We start from the raw sequence: 20,915 nt of genomic DNA on the forward strand, positions 1-20,915 counted from the left end.
TGAATCAAGCACTGAGGCAACTCTATGAAGCACTTCACATGAATGGTAACTGAACTGAACTAATCTATGCTTTATATTAACTTTGATTCAGCCAATTGTGAGTTGTGACTCGTGTTTTATTACTATCTGAAAGTCTGATGATACATTAATAATTCACGAATGTGCCTAATGTCTATGTGTTTGGATGAGAGAAATTAAATGTTGGAATAGGAAATCAAAGGAGGGATAAAAAGTCAGGACCAGATCTGCAATATCAGAAAAGTTGATTCAGTTTTATTCCGTTAAGGGAAGTAGTGGGGAACAAGCCCTAGAAAAATCTCCATCGTGCTTAAGAAGCTCAATCTCTCGCAGCTCTCTTCATCTCTCACACATTTTCACACAGAAACTAACATCTATCATGGTGAAAAGCAAAGAAATCAGCTCAACAAGCCGAATCATCCAGGGAAGAGAAGCATGCAGAGGCTGAAGGAAGTCGGAGGTCACTTTCTGATGGCGAACCTGAATCGCCTCCACCGAGAAACGATATGCATGTTTCTGATGTACTTCCTGAGGTGACTGAGGAGCTTGACTCGTTCAACACCGCGAATGAGAAAGCTGCTTCAGAAGATAGCGATGAAAGAACTCCGGGTCTTGGGGAAGAGCCATCTGCGAAAGTGCCTGAAGCAGATCTGCAACCGCTAATCGGATCCTCTAATGCTGACATTCAAGATGTTCCGGTCACTGATAAATCGTCGGAAGAGAAGGATGAGTCTGCTTTACAGATGGTGGTCGTTGAAGATGAGAAGGAACAGAGTGGAGCTGATGTTGAATCCGGCAAGGCGGGTGATGACGAACCCAAAGATGATGAAGCTTCACAGAAGGAAGTGAGAAAGAAACGAGTGCTGCAGCGATTAGGGTTGCGTTCCGCAAAACAGAGGAAGACAGGGGAGTCTAGTACACCAACTCAATCTCAATTTCTCACACCAGGAGATGCAGCCAAGTCTCCATATTTGGCTAAGGAAGCAGAAGCCTCACCTCGGTTGAGATCGAGAAGGTCTGGTGACAAAAGTGCTGAACCAATGCCTCCTCTCATCAAGAAAAGGTATGATCAGTTCCTTAAGCGTAAGGTACTTGCTGAGCGTTCGGTAGATTTGAAGGAGGCTGATCAGTGGGGGTACTTGGCGGTTATTAAAAAGGGGTCTATGGAATCAACTGTCTCGAATCTTGCTGTGTATGTTGAGCAAGTTGTAGCTGAGTTCTATGCAGGTCTGCCGAGTACCAAAGCTGAAGCAGATGTTGATGAAGTAATTGTCTCTGTGAGGGGACAAACGTACAAGTTCTCACCTGCGCTCATCAACAATACCATAGATTGGGAACCACTTTCTGAGGATGAAGTGGAGGAAGATGCAACTTTGGATGAAATCTCAGTAACCGAGTTGGCTTCATTCATCACTGGAGATACGAGGACAGAATGGGAAGGTCTCACTACAGCGGATCTTACTTCATGCTACGGTGCTTTGATGATCATAGCTGCCTACAACTGGATTCCCTCTACTCACAAGACGTATGTCTCACTTGAGAGGGCAAGGCTGATCTACAAGATGGCTCATGGAGTCCGTGCTGATTTGGGTAAGATGATGTTCAGACAGATTCTCAATCTTGGAGTGACTCAGGTCAATGATGCACGTTGGTTGATCTTCCCTCGCTTGATCATGGCACTTCTCCAAAGCCAGCATGCAGTTCCATCTTATCCCAGTGACAAGCTTCAACGTCTGGTTCCTTACAAGAAGGATAAACGCGTGGGTGAGATCTATGAGCAGAGACTAGCTAAAGGAAAGGCACCATCTAGAAGTGAACCAAAGAGAAGCTCTACCAGGACAACACGTCAGTCATCTCCTGCTCCGAGCCCTGCTCCACGAACTGCTACACCAAGCTCCAGGACTGCACCACGACGCGTATCTGTCTATGAGCTTGGATCAGTTGCCATTCCTCAAGGACCACTTAACCGTGTTGATTTGCAAGTGGCCTTACAGGACACAACACGAGCTCTTCAGGCGCTAGCTGAGATAGTTCAGGATCTTCAGAGCGCTGTAGCAGGTTAGTATTTCTCTCTATGAATATGTGATTTATTTTACTTGGTGTTTTTAATCCGTGTGCTCACAAGCAGGGGGAGAAGAAGAAGACTAAGAAGACCAAGATTGTGGGGGAGCTGTGTTATTTGTTTTTTATGTCTATGTTATTTCAATTGCACCACTTGTTGCAATTCCTTGTTATCCATGTTTTCAGACTGGCTAAGATTATGGGGGAGCATTTGCATATGCTATCTTTTGATATTATGTACTAATTTGCTTGAACCCGTTTTAGGATAATATAAGTATGTTCTTAATTGTCTTGAGTTGGTTGAATTAACATTTAGACATATATACTTGTGTTGTTGTGTGTGTTTGTTCTTGTCTTCTATCTCAGGTACTTGTGAGACGACGAATTAAAAAGGGGGAGATTGAAGGTGTATGGGAAGACGATGCTGTAGCAGAGCTGAAGTAGTTCATGAAGTGTGACATGAACTACTACATCAGAGAGGCGGTTCGTGAGAAGCACGTATCAAGACCGATGCATTAAAAGAAGATTTAATGAAGAGGGACATTAAAGGAAGACTTGAAGAAGAAGCAATCGATCTAAAGAGAAAAAGAAAGATTGGCTTATTCGCTGAAGTAAAAGAAATGGAAAGTTTCCATTGGGTAGTTAGATTAGATCTAGGGCTTCCTCAAAGATATATAAGGAAGCCGTGGCACTGTGTTAAGGTTCAACACACAGGGAGAGCTTTTAGCAATAGAGAGTTTTTGTACGTCCTAAGAAGGAGAAGCAAAGCATCTAGGGGTTAAGAGCTTAGGTGGTTCAGAGTCTGTCTTAGATCTCTGAACGAGTTGACTAAGCAAACAAGTCGAGGTTTGTCTTGAGCTTGTTTGTATTATTGCTTTTAATAAGAAGTTGTAAGAGCTTTTAAAAGAATAAAATATAGTCGTATTTCTTGGATTTGAATAACCCTGTACTACTGTGTGTTCTACATAGCATAGCTTGATTATCTTACATTAACAAAATTTGAATCTTCGGTGGTGCGCGTAGCTTCCATACCCCAATCTGCAATTCTGCATGGTACAATTCAAACTAACTTGTAAATTGTCTATAACAGTTAACTCGACAACTATACGCTAACCAACATAAAAGTTAACGTAAAAGAAAAGCGTCATTAGTTTACAAAAAAAAAAAAAGCGTCATTGTCATACCCGAAAAAGAATGTTGAACTTCATTTTCTTTCGCTTTGGAATACTTTGACTAAAACAGTGAGAGATACAAAGCTGGAAAGGATACTAGAAACCAAGTCTGGGGACACACAAGAATCCCCCGAATCAAAGCCCTAAACAAAGGGAACCAAGTGAAATTAGCAATACACCAAATTCAAACAAGAGAGAAAACAATCTGAACCTAAAGGGGGACTGAAATAGGCTAGCATGCGGTTTTTGTCCGAACCAAACCGAAATTTGCGGTTTTTGGTTTGGTTATTGTTTTGAGTTCGGTATTATTTTAAAAATTAGTTCTGGTTTGGTTCGTTTTTGATTTATCTGAAAATAACCGAAATAATCGAACTAAATTAACTGAAAATAATCGAAATGAACCAAAATAACCAAATTTACCCAAAACTATCTGATATTTTAAGAAAATTATATCGAAATTTAACAAAACCCAAAAAATTAGTTATTTAAAAAAAATAAAGTGAGAACCGAAATTAACCAATAATCTAATCTAACCGAACCGAAATGTAATTCAGTAAATTTCAGAATTTTTTTTAAATTTCAGTTAACCGAAAACTAAAAATTTGGTTCGGTTCGGTTTCGGAAAACTGAAACCTCATGACGAGAATAGACTGTAACTTTATGTTACTGCAGAATATTAGGACGTAGGTTTATTTAATGTAAATTCTTTTGGTATGACTTTGCAAAGCACTATTTTTTTGTTCTAGAATAAAAAATTATATTATTTTTTAAATTCTCTGAGATTTTTATTATAATTCTTTTTAAAAAAGAAAATTTGATTAGTTAACATATATATATATATATATATATATATATATATTGTTTAAACTAATTTTGATGTTTAAACATCTAGGGCCATAACCAATCACCCCCTCAAAACATGAAGATCAGCAAAACGAAATCAATAACTCACACCAAACCAGGAAACAAAAAACCCTCACAATCCACAGATGAATGGTGAATCTTGCTAAGATAGCAAAGAACAAGCAATTCATTCAGGATTATCATACTACACATAAACAAAAAAAAAACTATTTATATAAGAAAGATAGCGAGAATAATTTAAAGTGGTGGTTAATTCCACTTTAAACTTTAAACTTCCATAAAAACCACTTTAAATGGGATATTCCCCATAATGTAATCTAAACTAGATATGAGACCCGCGTTAAAACGCGGATTATTTCCTTCTACCTTTGATTTCGATATTCTATAAAATTTTAGATTTTTAGTTATTTGGGAGTAGACTTATTAGTAATATAGGATTTGATTCGGATCATTACCATTTACATACGATTCATTAGGCTAACTACTGGGTTTACTGATACATTTTTTTAACTATTAGGCGGATTAGCTATTTTAGAAGTGACAAATCTTTATAAAGAATGATTTTCACAAATGCGATAAAACATATGATCATTTACTTTCATATTCTTTTTATGCCGTGAAAACATGATTAGTAGATCGTCTCTGTAAATGATATATTTTACTCATTGATTAAAAATAAATAATATTTAGAGAATAAAAATTAAATAAAAACTACTTTATATTTATGAGAAAAACTCGGGTTGACGTCGATTGACCCTCTGAACAACTCAAACCAACGATTTTTCCACCCGGACTTTCGTCCTCATCAATTTTCCCCATAAACTCAGATTTTAATCAATTGTCCACAATTTTAGTTAATTAAACAAAATCGCGTTATGAATAATTAAACGCGTTTAGAAATCTGATTGCCCAATAAACTATCCGATTAACACTAAACCCAATCCTAACCCTAACCCAAAATCAGAAGTAACAAACCCGATTCAACCCGATTCGACCTAATATACACGCTGAAAAAAAAAAAGAATTGGGGCTAGGGTTCATCGAGAGAAATCTCAAATTGAGGAAAGTGAGTTTCAGGTCTGTCTGTGAACGATTCATGGAGGACGAAAAAGGTGGAGATGGGCAGGTCTCTGTTCTTTCCTCTGCGACAATGGAGAAAATCGACTCGGGGGGGAAAATCGACTCAGAAGCGAAATTGATTGATGTTCCTGTAGCGATGACGACGATTGATGAAGACGAAGCAACCCAGGAGTGGAGCATTCCGGTTACTCATCTCAGTGAAGAAGAGGGAGAAAGATTGGCTGCGGTTCAAGCTGAGAAGGAAGATGATGATGAAGAGGAGTATTGGGAGTATGAGCCGGGAGAAAAGCCGAGCAAAGCGAACAAAAAATCTGAGATTGATGCAATTGGTAGTGATGAAGAAGATGAAGAAGAGCTTGAGGATAGGTATGAGTATGAAATTGAACAATCAGTGGCTGAGTTTGAGGATGAAGAAGTCATTAGGAGGAATACTATTCCAGATAGCTCGGATGAAGATGAAGACTACTTCGATGTTAGAAATAGAAAACGCCAACGATCTGAGGATAAACTCGAAGTGGGAACAGCTTTCTGGTCTGGATTTGAGTTCAAAGAAGCTGTCTTGGATTATGCTCTTACCAAGGGTCGAAACATTGAACAGAGTAGATGGGATAAGACGAAGCTTAGCTTCAAGTGTGGGATTAGAGGTAAATGCAAATGGAGGGTATACTGTGCCTTTGATCAGCCTACTCAGAAGTGGTTAGTGAAAACAAGGTACAAATATCATAGTTGTACACCCAATGGGAAGTGCAGGCTTTTGCGAAGTCCGGTTATAGCTAGGTTGTTTCTGGATAAACTGAGAGAAGACAATGGGTTAATGCCTGAGAAGATTCAAGAGCAGATAAAGGAGACCTGGAAATTCATAGCTTCACGGAATCAATGCCAACGAGGAAGAACATTAGCGTTAAAAATGCTGGAGAAAGAGTATGCAGACCAGTTTGCTCACCTACGAGGTTATGTGAGAGAGATTGAGAAGACCAATCCAGGTTCGAGTGTTGTGCTTGAAACTGTAGGTAATGCAGCCAAAGAAGATGTATTTGATCGGTTCTATGTGTGCTTTGAGAAGCTTAAAAGCTCTTGGAGAGGGACGTGCAGGAAAATAATAGGGCTTGATGGAACGTTTTTGAAGACTGAAGTCAAGGGAATATTACTCACTGCTGTAGGACATGATGGCAACAACCAGATATTTCCTTTTGCTTGGGCTGTAGTACAAGCTGAGTCTACAGATACATGGCTTTGGTTTATCAAGAGACTGAAGTATGATTTGTCACTTGGAGATGGCAGCAACTATGTTCTTCTATCTGATAGCTCAAAGGTATCATTTCAGAAAGCAAAAAAAAAATTCTCTTTGAATTGTTAACCATGTTACTTACATTTTATTTATAATTTCAGGGACTAATAAGTGCAATCCAATCAGAGTTACCAAACGCAGAGCATAGGCGTTGTGTGAAACACATTGTCGAAAATCTGAAGAAGAAGCACAAGAATAAATCTTTTCTGAAACCAAGAGTATGGAATCTTGCTTGGAGCTACAATAAGACACAGTTCAAGGAAGAGCTTGCTAAGTTACAGGATTATAGCATGTCATTGTATGATGACGTGATGAAGAGAGAACCAAAAACATGGTCATTGGCGTACTACAAACTTGGGAGCTTTTGTGATGACGTTGATAACAATGCGACTGAGTCTTTCAATGCCACTATTACTGGAGCTCGAGCTAAGGCTATTGTACCCATGTTGGAAACAATAAGAAGGCAAGCAATGGTCAGAATCGCAAAGAGACGCAAGAAATCTGAGAGGCGGGAAGAGAAATTTACAAAATATGTGGTTGAAATTCTTAAAGCTGAGAAGGAAGATGCCGACAAATGCATAACAACTCCTTGCACTCATGGTGTATTCGAGGTACGTCTTGGAACTTCTGGTTACAACGTTAACACTTCTAGGAAAACTTGCACTTGTGGGAAGTGGCAAATCACAGGGATACCGTGTGAGCATGCATATGGTGCTATGATAGATGCTGGGTTAGATGTGGAGGATTATGTTTCTGACTTCTTTTCCACTAGTATATGGAGGATGACTTATAGCGAGTCCATAAGCACGGTTAGAGGGCCTAGATTTTGGATGAAAAAGGGTAAATATAGATTAGTTGTAGAACCACCAGAACCTACACTAGGAGAGGGAGAAAAAAAGAAGAAGAAAAAGAAAAAGAAGTTTCCGAGAAAGAAAGGGAAAAATGAATCACCAACGAAGAAGAACAAGAAGGTTGTTGAAACAATTGGAAGAATGGGGCGTATCATGCACTGTTCCAAGTGTGGGGAAGCCGATCACAATGCTGCTACATGCAAAATCCACCCAAAGAAGAAGATCAAGACTGAACCAAAGGTATTTGTGTCTAGCTATTTCTGTCTAGCTATTTCTGTCTAGCTTATTTGATGTTTTGGTCTGAAGATTTTAATTTTTTTTGGATATACAGGATATTGGAAGCTCTGGAGCAGAAGTCTGACTATGTTTTGTGTTTCCAGCTTTAAGAACTGTAGCTTGTGTTTCATCTTTTGTGTTTCACGCTTTAGGATTGTGTCTGTTGGTTATGCTTTTCTTGTTTGTTCATGTTCTTGATGATGGTGTTGTATTAAGAAGAAACAAATGAGATATGAAACAGCTTGCTAAAGGTCTTTCATTACCAAAGGTCTTCCATACAAAACACACAAATCGCACACTTATCTCCTTTAGCTCTTCCATTACCAAAGCTTACAAAAACACAACACAACAGACAACTACCAACAGAAAATTACCAAAGTTTACAGCAAAACCATGTAATGACACCTAGACAACCATTGTTCTGCAAAGCCCCACCGTCTTCTTCACTTGTCTCAGTCTTCTTCATCTCCTCTAAATTTTCTTCAACTGTTATTTGTCTTGCTTCAACCAGAGAAATTTCTTCAGCTAAAGCCTCATCAACCCACTTAAAGAGATGAGCTTCCCCCTTTCTCTGCAACAAAAAAAAAAAAAAAACAAGTTATTCACTTGTACAAGCCAACAACATATACTGTATATGAAATGGGTGTTAAAAACGTACATGAATCGCGATTTTACAGCGATAAAATCTACGAAACGGATTCCTACGTGTCCTGGAAACGAATGTATCAATCTCTTCTCCACACCAGCAGTGTGTTGGAACACCATGAAATCCTCTGTTTCGCCTTGAACAAGCACCTCTATTATGCCCAGAAACGACCATGACCAATCCATAAGAAAAAACAGTAGAACAATAGAAATTGAGAGAAGATTTGAAAAATACCCAGATGTCGCGGATGAAGATGCGTGACTACTCTTCTCCATGGTCGAAATTGTATTTCCCCCAAATCTGAAGATGAACCCTAATTTTACAGAAAAAAAGAAAGAAGAAGACACGACTTTGAAAATAAAAAATTGAGAAAGAAGGGTTATAGGGTTAGGATCGGGTTTAGTCTTAATCGGGTAGGATATTGGGCAATCAGATTTTTTAAACGCGTTTTATTAATTAAAACGCGATTAGGTTTAATTAACCAGAATTGAAGAAATTTGATGAAATTGGTAGTTTGTGTGGACAATTGATGAGGTCAAAAGTCGGGGTGGAAACATTGTTGGTTCGAGTAGTTCAGGGGGCTAATCGACGACAACCCGAAAAACTCTAATTTCTTCTTCTTTTCCCAAGCATTTGAACAATCTGTAAGTCACCAGATTAATAACATTTACAGACAGAAAATTTCCAAAAAATGTGTTAAGTTGTTCGCAATTTGGGTTATAAAATAAACTTCAGGTTTTAACTATGTTACCATATATTAAGAGATTGGGTTTACCAACTAAAATAAGTAAAACAATGTCCAAAGTTAACGATGGTATCTATATAAACCCATCACCACCTTGTCGAAACCCATAAGTTTACAGCCCTGAGCAATACGTATCTATATTGTTTAGTTTAGGTTAATTATTATAATTTTGAACCGCATAAATTTCGTTAGTTAAGAAGTAGATTTGCAGAATATTTTGTGGATCATTGTAACAGAATAATCTGATATATATCTTGGTTAATATATTAATGAGAAAATGAATAAGTCCAAAATTTAATAACAACTTTTTAACTGTAGATAAAAATATAACTCTATTTTAATAGATTACTAGATTTTGACCCGCCCTTTAAAGGGCGGGTATATTTTTTGTTTTAATTTAATTTTTATATTTGTGTTTTTTATGTGTATAAATCTTAATGAAAATATATATTATTAAATAATAGTAACTTAAAAATTAATCATGTATACGCTCGGTTAAGGTAGGGTTGCTGGTCGAACCCGCCAACCTGTGGGTTTCATTTTTGTTTTGATCAAAAAATATGACCCGCATAACCCGCAAACAAATAATTTGTACCGGAACCCGCCTTATTTCTTCCACATATTATGGGTAACGTAGGAGACATCTCTATTTTGCGGTTATCCGCGGGTTATAATTTTTTTTAAAAATAATTATTTAATTTAATTATTATAAAAATATAAAAAATATATTTATAATAAAATTATATATTTTTAAAATTTAAAATTGTTTTTTAAAATTATCATATTTTAAAAAATTGTTTATTTTTCTTTTTCTTTTTATTTTTTAAAATATTTTTCGGGTCGACGGATACCAGTAATTCAAAATCTACCAATCCGCATCTACCCCGAATAAAATACTCATAACCTGCCAAAAATTAGGAAACAAATCGTTAAATGGTGGATTAGTAATGGGTTCTAATTTGGCCTAGCCAAAAATTAATCCAACGTGTATTAAAAGGCCCAAAATTTGGCAGTTTGGCAGTTATTAAATTAATCTAATGTGTATTAAATTATTAATAGATTTGATTAAAGGGCAGTTATAAATTTTAAAAAGTGGACACAACATTTATCAATAACGCACACTGATGTTAATAGAATAGATTTGTATTGATTGAAGGATTTTATATTTAAGTTTTTTGTAATCATCATATCTAAATTATAGTTTTATTATCTATGTTTTGGCTTCCTAAACATATTTTAAATGATCCTCTTCCACGAACCCGCCATTTCTAAACAAAAAAAAATAGATTTAGGTTCATATTCTGATCCGTCTTTTAAAAGGTGGGTTTATTTTTTGTTAATTTTTTTTTTTGAAAAATTTAACTTTTATATTTAAACTTTTTTGTAATCATATTTATATCAATATTATTAATACAGAATCATTGCTAACAATAACCCCTACAATTACTTGTAATATTACTTTTATGCCATTGGGCATATTTTAAATATGAATCAAATTATATAACTGTAAACTACTTCTAACCCGTAAACATATTGTGTAACTTCCCCCTTCAATTCCAAAATACTTAGGACCCACTACTCCAATAGCTAACTGTCGAGTATCTTTAATTATGCAACTGTTATACAAAATATTTGTATTATTAATCGGCAGTTATATGAGTTATGATATAATTTGATGGAAGTTATAAACACATTTGAACACAACATATATCAAAAAGACACATTTCAACTTTAGTAGTATTGATAGTTAGATGTCAATAATTATGCTGTAAGTTTTAAAAAAATATTGAACTGTATATAATAATTCTCTTTAAACATAAAACAGTTTTCTTTTATAAGAAGCACTGTTAACAAAAGAAAGGCATTGCCAACAAACATAAATCAAATACTATTATTCAAAATAAAGCCATCGATGGGACAATTTAACAATAGAAGTGGGTCCCCCTTTCTTGTACAGTTGCTATAAAAGTGGAGTTGCCGAAAATAAATATCAAAACCGTGCGGTTACAAAAAATAAAAGAGTAATAATTCATTTATATTTATATGTGATTAATGCAGTTGGTTAGTAGAAAGTAAAATTTAAAAAATGGACCTAACCCATATCAATTGGACATGTTGAAGAATTAATAGAATAGATATATTTTCGGTGATTGATTGCGAACTAACGTTTAATTAATTCAATCGAAATACCAAAAAAAAGAATTAACTAGGCCACGTCGGACGATACATCTGAGTCAACTCGCTCGCGAACTTAAAGTGGATATGTCAAAGGAGAAAGACGAAAGAAGCTTATAATTGAAGCTAAGATCAGTTTCGGGAAACTCCTATAGAGTCCGAGTTCCATCTGCATTTGCTATTCCCCGCCAAAAAAAAAACTCCTCCTTAAGCAAATGTAGCTTTTGATTCCGAAAATTATATTAAAAAAAAAGCTAGGGTTTCTAGATTACTTGTTCCTCGCTGATTTGATCGGAGTTTCTGGGTTTAGGGTTAGATGAAGAAGATATTCGGAGGCCCAGGAACAGTGTGTGGCCTGTTACTGAGAATCGGACAATGTGCTTCCGCTGCTGCCTCAATCGGCGTTATGCTCTCTTCCACCGAGTTCTATAATCGCACTGCTTTCTGGTAATGTTTTGTTGATTTGGTTCTGTCTTAACAGGTGTCTGGTTTTCAATTTTTTTTTTGGGTTTTGGATACAGCTACTTGATTGCTTCAATGGGTCTTCAATTGCTGTGGAGCTTTGGCCTTGCATGTCTTGATGTTTATGCTCTGAGAGGCAAGAAAGATCTCCAAAACCCAATCTTGGTTAGCTTATTCGTCGTTGGTGATTGGGTAATGTTTCTTTCCTTACTCTCTCTTCTGTAATGATAAAGCTTGCTTCTTTGTTTTGTTGTTGTAACGTTCTTTTTGAAAAAAAAAAATTGCAGGTGACTGCAATGTTATCTCTCGCAGCTGCGTGCTCATCAGCGGGTGTTGTAGTCTTATTTGCCAGAGATCTTAAGTATTGCAATATCCGTGAGCAGTTTTCATGTCTTAGGTATCAAGTAGCTGTAGCTCTGGCTTTCGTCTCTTGGTTTCAGATCGCTATTTCTTCTCATGTCACATTTTGGATCTTAGCCTCTGTTTAGTTTCTTCATGAAATGTTGAGAACAACATCTTGTAGCTTTTGATGACGTATAACGTTTGGTTCAAATCATATCCATCAATGGTTTCTTGAAATTAAAGCGTACATCACTTACAGCTATATATTCCTCTGGCTTCTTTAGATACTCATCAACTTGATATAAAATTGAGCAGGGAAGGATTGACGAAACACACATAAATATCACATTTTCTGTTCCGCAAATTCACCAATTTACACTATGAAGAGTCAAAGCTATAAGCATTGCTTTCACAAAACAGAAAACACTAAGATGTGTGTATTTAGAATCTAGTGATGACTTTTCTCAGTCTGCAGCCATCTAGTTATCCTTTTGTAGGAATGTTCCTGTAACAAGAACGAACGAAAACTGAGATGCTACACTGCAGTGAGGAGACAACCGCTTAGCAAACAGAAAAAGTTAACATACCTGTCCGTATTTGCTCAATCCCCAGAATAGCAGCTGACCATTATCTGCAGAAACAAAAATTGTGCTTCGAATAAGCAGATCAGAGAACAAACTTAGTTCTGGTTGTCTTATGCTTAGGATGTAGGAACCGTGTGACCCATATTTCATTCTCTTTGAGTCCTGTGTTATATTGCCTTATGTTATATTGTGCCATAGGCTGATCTTGCAGTTGTCACCCAATGTGTGTTATATATTTTTGAAGATGGAAAAGGAAAAAAAAGAATTTTCAAAAGAATGCGCCGACTGTGGGGATCGAGAACCCACGACCACGTGATTAAAAGTCACGCGCTCTACCACTGAGCTAAGTCGGCTTCGATGGTTTAATATACATATATTTATAAATAACTACTACATCACGTGAAATACGGCAACTATTCCTGAGACGTTTTTTTGGACAAGACTTGGGTTCACCCCTATGGTGAATCTTCAAATTCACCACCTCCCTAATAACCAATCAAAATGCCAACTAGATTAATGATTAAAAATATTAAATATTTTTTTCAAAAATCAAAATAATTAAAAAAGAATTAGTGTCAATTTTAATAATGTTAATGTCACTATCTAATCCATAAACTCAAATTCTATACCTTAAATCCAAATTCTAAACCCTAAATTCTAAATTATAAACTCAAATTCTATACCCTAAACCCAAATTCTATACATTAAACCCAAATTCTATACCCTAAACCCAAACCATAAATCATAAACCCAAAAACATGAACTCTAAACCCAAACCTATACCCTAAACCCAAATCCTAGACTCTAAATCCAAAACGTAAATACAAAACTCAAACTCTATACCCTAAATATTTGGATTAATATTGATGTTGTTCTTTTGAAATTTAAGGTTAAGAATTAAATTTTGGATTTAAAGTTCATGATTTGGGTTACGGTCTAGGGTTTGGGTTTAGGATCTACGGTTAGGGTTTATGGTTTGGTTTTAGAGTATATGATTTGGGTTTAGGGTTTATGGTTTGAGTTTAGGGTATAATTTTGGGTTTAAAGTTTAGATTTCTTGGTTTATGATTTATGGTTTGGGTTTATGGTTTAAGATTTGGGTTTAGAGTATAGAATTTGGGTTTAGGGTATAGAATTTGAGTTTAGGGTATAAAGTTTGGATTTATAATTTAAAATTTAAGGTTTAGAATTTGGATTTAGGGTATATAGTTTGAGTTTAGGGATTAAATAGTGACATTAGAATTATTAAATATGATATTATTTATTTTTTTAATTATTTTATCATTAGTCTACTTGGCACTTTGATTGGTTATTAGAGAGGTGGTGAATTTGAAGATTCACTATAGGGGGTGAACTCAATTCTTGTCCGTTTTTTTTCTGTGCCTAAATTTAAATTCCTTAGTGTGATTCTGAACACAAGAATTTAATAAGTTTGTCATTCTCGTCCGAAAAGCGCTAGCTTCGTACCGACTCTGTTTACCTCTAGGCAAAGGCAACGACAAGGGGCTTGTTAAATGATTTTCCGGCAACGCCCTGCTCTTCCATTGTAAAATGTCCAACAGTTCTAGTCGGAGAATCTTGTTTACCTTCTTCAGAAATGGACTTGAAGTTTCGCATCAGCTATGACAACGTGGTGATAGGTTGGTTTGATCATCAAATCACACGATCACATGACACCATCAAAAGGGATATGTATTATATATTTATATTGTGGACATAGTTTGTGCCTCACACACGCCTTTCCTTTTAAACTCAAGTACTGCATGTTGTCTTTCCCTTTGACTATTTGAATGCTTAATGATGTGAGTATAGTCCACGTCCATGTACCGATTAAACAAACACTTCAAATCTGACTATTACAAAATATTTTAAACCATACTACAACATGTGTATTTCTTGTTCACTCGCACAGTTGTGTTGTTCAACAAAAGAAGGTAAAATCAATAAAACAAAATATTTTAAACCATACTACAACATGTCATAGGCAGAGAAAGAAGATGAAACCCAGTAAGGATAAATTGAAAAACCACAAACTGAAATTCAAACTCAAAAGCATTTCCTGTGAACAATCGATGGGCCTGACTCATCATACTCAGTCTTTACAATCCACATCTAAAAAAAAAATCAAGGATCAGTAAGTCAGAAATGACAAGGAAGTATCTGGTTCATTGATTGGATTAGTAGTTTACCTGCTGGAAGGTACTGAGAGAGGCCAAGATAGATCCTCCAATCCAGACAGAGTATTTCCTCTCAGGCGGTGCAACGACTTTGATCTTCATGCTGCTCGGTGCCAAAGCAGTGATCTCTTTGCTCATTCTATCAGCAATCCCAGGGAACATAATTGTTCCACCACTGAGCACAATCAGTGGCGGAGCTAGCTTACTCCTCCACTAGGGTCAATTTCATAATAAGCATTATTACATGGGTCATTAGACTAAATATATAGCATTTTCTCAATTCTGTTTCTCCAGTATACAAGCAAAATTTTTATTTCTACAAAAACCATGTGGGTCATGTGACCCCCCTGACCAAGGGGTGGCTCCGCCACTGAGCACAATGTTACCATACAAGTCCTTTCTGATGTCCACATCACATTTCATTATGGAGTTATATGTGGTTTCATGGATTCCAGCATTCTCCATACCAATCATAGACGGCTGGTAAAGAACCTTTGGGCAACGAAACCGCTCAGATCCAATGTGATCACTTGCCCATCAGGTAACTCATAGTTCTTCTCAACGGAAGAGCTGGTCTTGGACGTCTCAAGCTCCTGCTCATAGTCCAGAGCAATGTAGCAGAGCTTCTCCTTTATGTCTCTGACGATTTCACGCTCAGCTGTTGTGGTGAAGGAGTAGCCACGCTCAGTGAGGATCTTCATGAGAGCATCTGTGAGGTCACGACCTGCAAGATCGAGACGCAGGATAGCATGGGGAAGAGCGTAACCCTCATAGATAGGTACCGTGTGACTCACACCATCTCAAGAGTCAAGCACAATACCAGTAGTACGACCACTAGCGTAAAGAGAGAGGACAGCTTGAATGGCAACATACATAGCGGGGGCGTTGAAAGTCTCGAACATGATTTGAGTCATCTTCTCACGGTTAGCTTTAGGGTTGAGAAGAGCTTCAGTGAGGAGAATGGGATGCTCCTCGGGAGCAACTCGGAGCTCATTGTAGAAACTAGAAAGTGTGATGCCAGATTTTCTCCATGTCATCCCAGTTGTTCACAATACCGTGCTCAATCGGGTACTTGAGAGTTAGAATACCACGCTTGGACTGAGCTTCATCACCAACGTATGCATCCTTCTGTCCCATTCCAACCATGACTCCCGTGTGACGAGGACGGCCTACTATACTTGGAAATACAGCTCTCGGTGCATCATCCCCAGCAAAACCAGCCTAAAATCACCACAAAAAGAACAATAATTAAAAAACCAACTTAGAGACACTGTTCATAGGAAACAGAGTGATGATCCACAAAAGATTCAATTTTTTCAGATACAGTGACAAAGTCTAGATTGTAGCATTTACCTTGACCATACCAGTACCATTGTCGCAGACAAGGGGTTGAATATCCTCTGACGGAGACTCCGCCAGCCATTTACTACTCTGATTGTTTGGTTTTCAATTTTTTTTTTTGGATTTGGTTACAGCTACTTGATTGCTTCAATGGGTCTTCAATTGCTGTGGAGCTTTGGCCTTGCATGTCTTGATGTTTATGCTCTGAGAGGAAAGAAAGATCTCCAAAACCCAATCTTGGTTAGCTTATTCGTCGTTGGTGATTGGGTAATGTTTCTTTCCTTACTCTCTGTTCTGTAATGATAAAGCTTGCTTCTTTGTTTTGTTGTTGTAACCTTCTTTTTTTTTTTTAAATATTGCAGGTGACTGCAATGTTATCTCTCGCAGCTGCGTGTTCATCAGCGGGTGTTGTAGTCTTATTTGCCAGAGATCTTAAGTATTGCAATATCCGTGAGCAGTTTTCATGTCTTAGGTATCAAGTAGCTGTAGCTCTGGCTTTCGTCTCTTGGTTTCAGATCGCTATTTCTTCTCATGTCACATTTTGGATCTTAGCCTCTGTTTAGTTTCTTCATGAAATGTTGAGAACAACATCTTGTAGCTTTTGATGACGTATAACGTTTGGTTCAAATCATATCCATCAATGGTTTCTTGAAATTAAAGCGTACATCACTTACAGCTATATATTCCTCTGGCTTCTTTAGATACTCATCAACTTGATATAAAATTGAGCAGGGAAGGATTGACGAAACACACATAAAGGTCACATGTTCTGTTCCGCAAATTCACCAATTTACACTATGAAGAGTCAAAGCTATAAGCATTTCTTTCACAAAACAGAAAACACTAAGATGTGTGTATTTAGAATCTAGTGATTGACTTTTCTCAGTCTGCAGCCATCTAGTTATCCTTTTGTAGGAATGTTCCTGTAACAAGAACGAACGAAAACTGAGATGCTACACTGCAGTGATGAGACAACCGCTTAGCAAACAGAAAAAACATACCTGTCCGTACTTGCTCAATCCCCAGAATAGCAACTGACCATTATCTGCAGAAACAAAAATTGTGCTTCGAATAAGCAAATCAGAGAACAAACTTAGTTCTGGTTGTCTTATGCTTAGGATGTAGGAACCGTGTGACCCATATTTCATTCTCTTTGAGTCCTGTGTTATATTGCCTTATGTTATATTGTGCCATAGGCTGATCATGCAGTTGTCAGCCAATGTGTGTTATATATTTTTTTACGATGGAAAAGGAAAAAAAAGTTTGGAAAGAATGCGCCGACTGTGGGGATCGAACCCACGACCACGTGATTAAAAGTCACGCGCTCTACCACTGAGCTAAGTCGGCTTCGATGTTTTAATATACAAATATCTATAAATAACTACTACATCATGTGAATACGGCAAATAACAATTCCTTAGTGTAATTCTGAACACAAGAATTTAATAAGTTTGTGACTATTTCAATGCTTAATGATCCGAGTATAGTCCACGTCCATGTACTGATTAAACAAACACTTCAAATCTGACTATTATACTGTAAGATTCGGAAAACTTATCTATTTCTTGTTCACTCACACAGTTGTGTTGTTCAACAAAAGAAGGTAAAAGCAATAAAACAAAATATTTTAAACCATATTACAAAAGATTTTAAACCATACTACAAAATGTCTTAGGCAGAGAAGAAGATGAAACCTAGTAAAGATAAATTGAAAAACCACAAACTTAACTTCAAACTCAAAAGCATTTCCTGTGAACAATAGATGGGCCTGACTTATCATACTCAGCCTTTGCAATCCACATCTACAAGAAAAAAAAATCAAGGATTAGCAAGTCAGAAATAACTAGGAAGTATCTGGTTGATTGATTGGATTAGTAGTTTACCTGCTGGAAGGTACTGAGAGAGGCCAAGATAGATCCTCCAATCCAGACAGAGTATTTCCTCTCAGGCGGTGCAACGACTTTGATCTTCATGCTGCTCGGTGCCAAAGCAGTGATCTCTTTGCTCATTCTATCAGCAATCCCAGGGAACATAGTGGTTCCACCACTGAGCACAATGTTACCATACAAGTCCTTTCTGATGTCCACATCACATTTCATTATGGAGTTGTATGTGGTTTCATGGATTCCAGCATTCTCCATACCAATCATAGATGGCTGGTAAAGAACCTCTGGGCAACGGAACCGCTCAGATCCAATGGTGATCACTTGCCCATCGGGTAACTCATAGTTCTTCTCCACGGAAGAGCTGGTCTTAGACGTCTCAAGCTCCTGCTCATAGTCCAGAGCAATGTAGCAGAGCTTCTCCTTTCTGTCTCTGACGATTTCACGCTCAGCTGTTGTGGTGAAGGAGCAGCCACGCTTGAATGGCTACATACATAGCGGGGGCGTTGAAAGTTTCGAACATGATTTGAGTCATCTTCTCACGGTTAGCTTTAGGGTTGAGAGGAGCTTCAGTGAGGAGAATGGGGTGCTCCTCGGGAGCAACTCGGAGCTCGTTGTAGAAAGTGTGATGCCAGATTTTCTCCATGTCATCCCAGTTGTTGACGATACCGTGCTCATCGGGTATTTGAGGGTTAGAATACCACGCTTGGACTGAGCTTCATCACCAACGTATGCATCCTTCTGTCCCATTCCAACCATGACTCCGGTGTGACGAGGACGGCCTACTATACTTGGAAACACAGCCCTCGGTGCATCATCCCCAGCAAAACCAGCCTAAATCCCCACAAAAAGAATGGTAATTAAAAAAAAAAACAACTTAGAGACACCGTTTATAGGAAACAGAGTGATGATCCACAAAAAATTCAATTTTTTTTTCAGATACAGTGACAAAGTCTAGACTGTAGCACTTACCTTGACCATTCCAGTACCATTGTCGCAGACAAGGGGTTGAATGTCCTCACCGTCAGCCATTTACTACTCTCTGCAAACAACAACAAAAATCTATTTTTTTTCAAGGAGTCAAGAAAAATAATATCCGAAAACGACATAATGAAAATCTAAAAGGAATATGACAGGTTTAAGAATCACGTTCGATTTTATAATATTTATTAGAAAAATTTACACCACGGGACAGTTTCTTGTTTTTAATTACAGGATAGAGCAGTTTATGCTACTAGAGTAGTTTTTACTAACTAATCATATCTTTCACCTAAAATCTAACTAAATGAATTTGTAACTAAATACGATATACTAACTTTCTTTTTATTTCTCACGAGATTAAACCACAACCACAATAAAGTGGTGGGCCCTTGTATTTTTTTTTTTTCATTTTCTTTCTCCTCTTAAGCTTTGCATTCTTTTTTGTAAAATGAAATTTGTTTAGAAAATTCAAATCTGATTCTTAAATTTTTTTTTCTCAATTTTCTTCTAATAAATCGTTTTCTCCATTACTCGATCTATCTTTTAAGATCCGTGAAGGTGCATCTCCGAGGTTGGTGTACACTTATTTAATGTACACATGTTATTTTGTGTACGTTTTTTGACATATACACGTGTGCATTCAAAATGAACCAATATATGTGATTAAGTTGTGGACTCCAATGTACGTGTGGACATGTGAAGATGTATCGAACTCCAGTGTACATGTGGACATCGGACTCTGATGTACATGTGAATATTGAATTTTGGTGTATATGTGGATAGTATACTCCAGTGCTTTGAGATGAATTTTGTTGTACATGTATATACATTGATACATGTATAGCTTCTGTAATACCCCGTCTTCATGAAAAGAATTATTTTTAAATAAATAATTCAAAGAATTTATTTTGGGAATTTATTACGAGTTCGTAATTTATTTCTCGAAAATAAATTTTTGTGAAGACAAAAATATATGGAGTTTTGGTCACTAAATTTGGATTGATTAATCACATGATTAAAAGGGAGGAAGAGACAAAGAAATATTTTATATTTCTTATGGTTTGGTTACAATCAACGTGGCCAAAGAAAGGGAGAGGAGTGAATCATCTTCAGTTTGGCTTAGTCATCACCACGTGCTCATGTTGGAGGGGAGGCAAATTAAGAGTTGATGGCTACGTGGGAGAATAAGGAGACAAGGAGATGATTAGTTGAAATTGTGAGTGAAATGTCACAGGCAGATGCATTAGTGGAATCACATATTCACGTGGCCATTATGGAGAGGAAGATTTAGCTTAGTCATGATGAAACGTGGTCATCAAAGAGAAATGGTGGGGCAGCTGTCACAAACCTATTCACCTGGTTCCACTATAAAAAGAGGTCAACCTCCTCCATTTTCTCATCATTTCAACGTGAACAAGAGAGAAAGAGAGAAGAAAAGAAACAAGAGAAAAGAAAGAAAAGAAAGAAAAGAGAAAAGAAAAGATAGAAAAATAAGAAAATAGTTTTAGAAAATTAAGAGAAGCAAAGATCGTGGGATTATCAATACGGAACTAAAACGAAGATTTGGAGTGGATAAAAAGGGTTTGGTCAGCTTCCGGAATCAAAGAGTCAAGCTGCATCGGTTAATCACGGTGAGTCACGGTTAATTGTTTGTTAACAATTTTTAATACAGGTTCCTGACATCGCAGACGGTTTCTGAGCTATGAAAGCCGGACCGGTCTAGGTGTCAGTTTGTGGTTTCGGGGCTTGAGACGATGTTTGTGCTAAGTGGATAGCAAGACTAGTCTAAGCACTCGGGTATTTGAAATTGTGTGTTTATTGTATGTTGTTGGTATATATGTACCTCGTGTTGGTACTGTTGTGTTAGAACCTCGTAGTGGTTCTAGTAGTTGCAGGTCATTGCTTCCTCAGATGATACCACTAAGCCGGTCGTGGTCCGGAAAGTGGTGGGCTCGGTTTTACTTGGCTT

At 37.1% G+C, this 20,915-nt stretch overlaps 5 protein-coding genes, 2 non-coding genes and 2 pseudogenes across 7 annotated transcripts; 4 read left to right on the plus strand and 5 right to left on the minus strand.

The window, feature by feature from the left end:
• Positions 1–524: 524 nt before the first annotated feature.
• Positions 525–2,081, plus strand: LOC108836289 (uncharacterized). Its single transcript, XM_018609465.2, has one exon. The coding sequence runs from the start codon at positions 525–527 to the stop codon at positions 2,079–2,081; it is 1,557 nt and encodes a 518-aa protein (XP_018464967.2).
• Positions 2,082–4,865: 2,784 nt separating this feature from the next.
• LOC108834338 (uncharacterized) lies at positions 4,866–7,803 on the plus strand. Its single transcript, XM_056990587.1, has 3 exons — positions 4,866–6,507; positions 6,585–7,574; positions 7,666–7,803. The coding sequence occupies exons 1-3, from the start codon at positions 5,212–5,214 to the stop codon at positions 7,693–7,695; spliced, it is 2,316 nt and encodes a 771-aa protein (XP_056846567.1). The 5' UTR covers positions 4,866–5,211; the 3' UTR covers positions 7,696–7,803.
• A 40-nt stretch (positions 7,804–7,843) lies between these two features.
• LOC108834339 (uncharacterized protein At4g04775-like) lies at positions 7,844–8,848 on the minus strand. The gene is made up of 3 exons (XM_018607679.2): positions 8,491–8,848; positions 8,269–8,407; positions 7,844–8,181 (listed from the first exon to the last, which is right to left on the minus strand). Exons 1-3 carry the CDS (start codon positions 8,529–8,531, stop codon positions 7,981–7,983), a joined length of 381 nt encoding a protein of 126 aa, XP_018463181.1. The 5' UTR covers positions 8,532–8,848; the 3' UTR covers positions 7,844–7,980.
• A 2,386-nt stretch (positions 8,849–11,234) lies between these two features.
• Positions 11,235–12,198, plus strand: LOC108839214 (CASP-like protein 5B2). The gene is made up of 4 exons (XM_056991226.1): positions 11,235–11,393; positions 11,487–11,623; positions 11,698–11,830; positions 11,926–12,198. Exons 2-4 carry the CDS (start codon positions 11,493–11,495, stop codon positions 12,124–12,126), a joined length of 465 nt encoding a protein of 154 aa, XP_056847206.1. The 5' UTR covers positions 11,235–11,393; positions 11,487–11,492; the 3' UTR covers positions 12,127–12,198.
• Positions 12,199–12,843: 645 nt separating this feature from the next.
• Positions 12,844–12,917, minus strand: TRNAK-UUU (transfer RNA lysine (anticodon UUU)). Its single transcript has one exon. It is a non-coding gene; the product is annotated as a tRNA-Lys (tRNA).
• A 1,693-nt stretch (positions 12,918–14,610) lies between these two features.
• On the minus strand, positions 14,611–16,118 carry LOC108818029 (actin-1-like; annotated as a pseudogene).
• Positions 16,119–16,199: 81 nt separating this feature from the next.
• Positions 16,200–16,744, plus strand: LOC108815623 (CASP-like protein 5B2; the record flags this gene model as incomplete). The annotated part of the gene is made up of 2 exons (XM_018588167.2): positions 16,200–16,349; positions 16,445–16,744. Coding segments are annotated over 2 exons (351 nt in total), but the record flags the coding sequence as incomplete, so codon positions are not given.
• A 613-nt stretch (positions 16,745–17,357) lies between these two features.
• Positions 17,358–17,429, minus strand: TRNAK-UUU (transfer RNA lysine (anticodon UUU)). Its single transcript has one exon. It is a non-coding gene; the product is annotated as a tRNA-Lys (tRNA).
• A 266-nt stretch (positions 17,430–17,695) lies between these two features.
• Positions 17,696–18,795, minus strand: LOC108815002 (actin-like; annotated as a pseudogene).
• Between the last annotated feature and the right edge of the window lie 2,120 nt (positions 18,796–20,915).

This window comes from Raphanus sativus, chromosome 7 (assembly GCF_000801105.2).
Source record: "Raphanus sativus cultivar WK10039 chromosome 7, ASM80110v3, whole genome shotgun sequence".
NCBI classification, from domain to species: domain Eukaryota; kingdom Viridiplantae; phylum Streptophyta; class Magnoliopsida; order Brassicales; family Brassicaceae; genus Raphanus; species Raphanus sativus.

Coding starts and splice junctions, on each gene's coding strand:
- LOC108839214 (XM_056991226.1), top strand. CDS start 11,493: ATGAAGAAGATATTCGGAGGCCCAGGAACAGTGTGTGGCCTGTTACTG. Junction 11,624..11,697: donor TATAATCGCACTGCTTTCTG/GTAATGTTTTGT, acceptor TTTTGGATACAG/CTACTTGATTGCTTCAATGG. Junction 11,831..11,925: donor TATTCGTCGTTGGTGATTGG/GTAATGTTTCTT, acceptor AAAAAATTGCAG/GTGACTGCAATGTTATCTCT.
- LOC108834338 (XM_056990587.1), top strand. CDS start 5,212: ATGGAGGACGAAAAAGGTGGAGATGGGCAGGTCTCTGTTCTTTCCTCT. Junction 6,508..6,584: donor TTCTATCTGATAGCTCAAAG/GTATCATTTCAG, acceptor TTATAATTTCAG/GGACTAATAAGTGCAATCCA. Junction 7,575..7,665: donor AGATCAAGACTGAACCAAAG/GTATTTGTGTCT, acceptor TTGGATATACAG/GATATTGGAAGCTCTGGAGC.
- LOC108836289 (XM_018609465.2), top strand. CDS start 525: ATGCATGTTTCTGATGTACTTCCTGAGGTGACTGAGGAGCTTGACTCG.
- LOC108834339 (XM_018607679.2), bottom strand. CDS start 8,531: ATGGAGAAGAGTAGTCACGCATCTTCATCCGCGACATCTGG. Junction 8,408..8,490: donor TCTTCATCCGCGACATCTGG/GTATTTTTCAAA, acceptor TGGGCATAATAG/AGGTGCTTGTTCAAGGCGAA. Junction 8,182..8,268: donor GCTGTAAAATCGCGATTCAT/GTACGTTTTTAA, acceptor TTTTTGTTGCAG/AGAAAGGGGGAAGCTCATCT.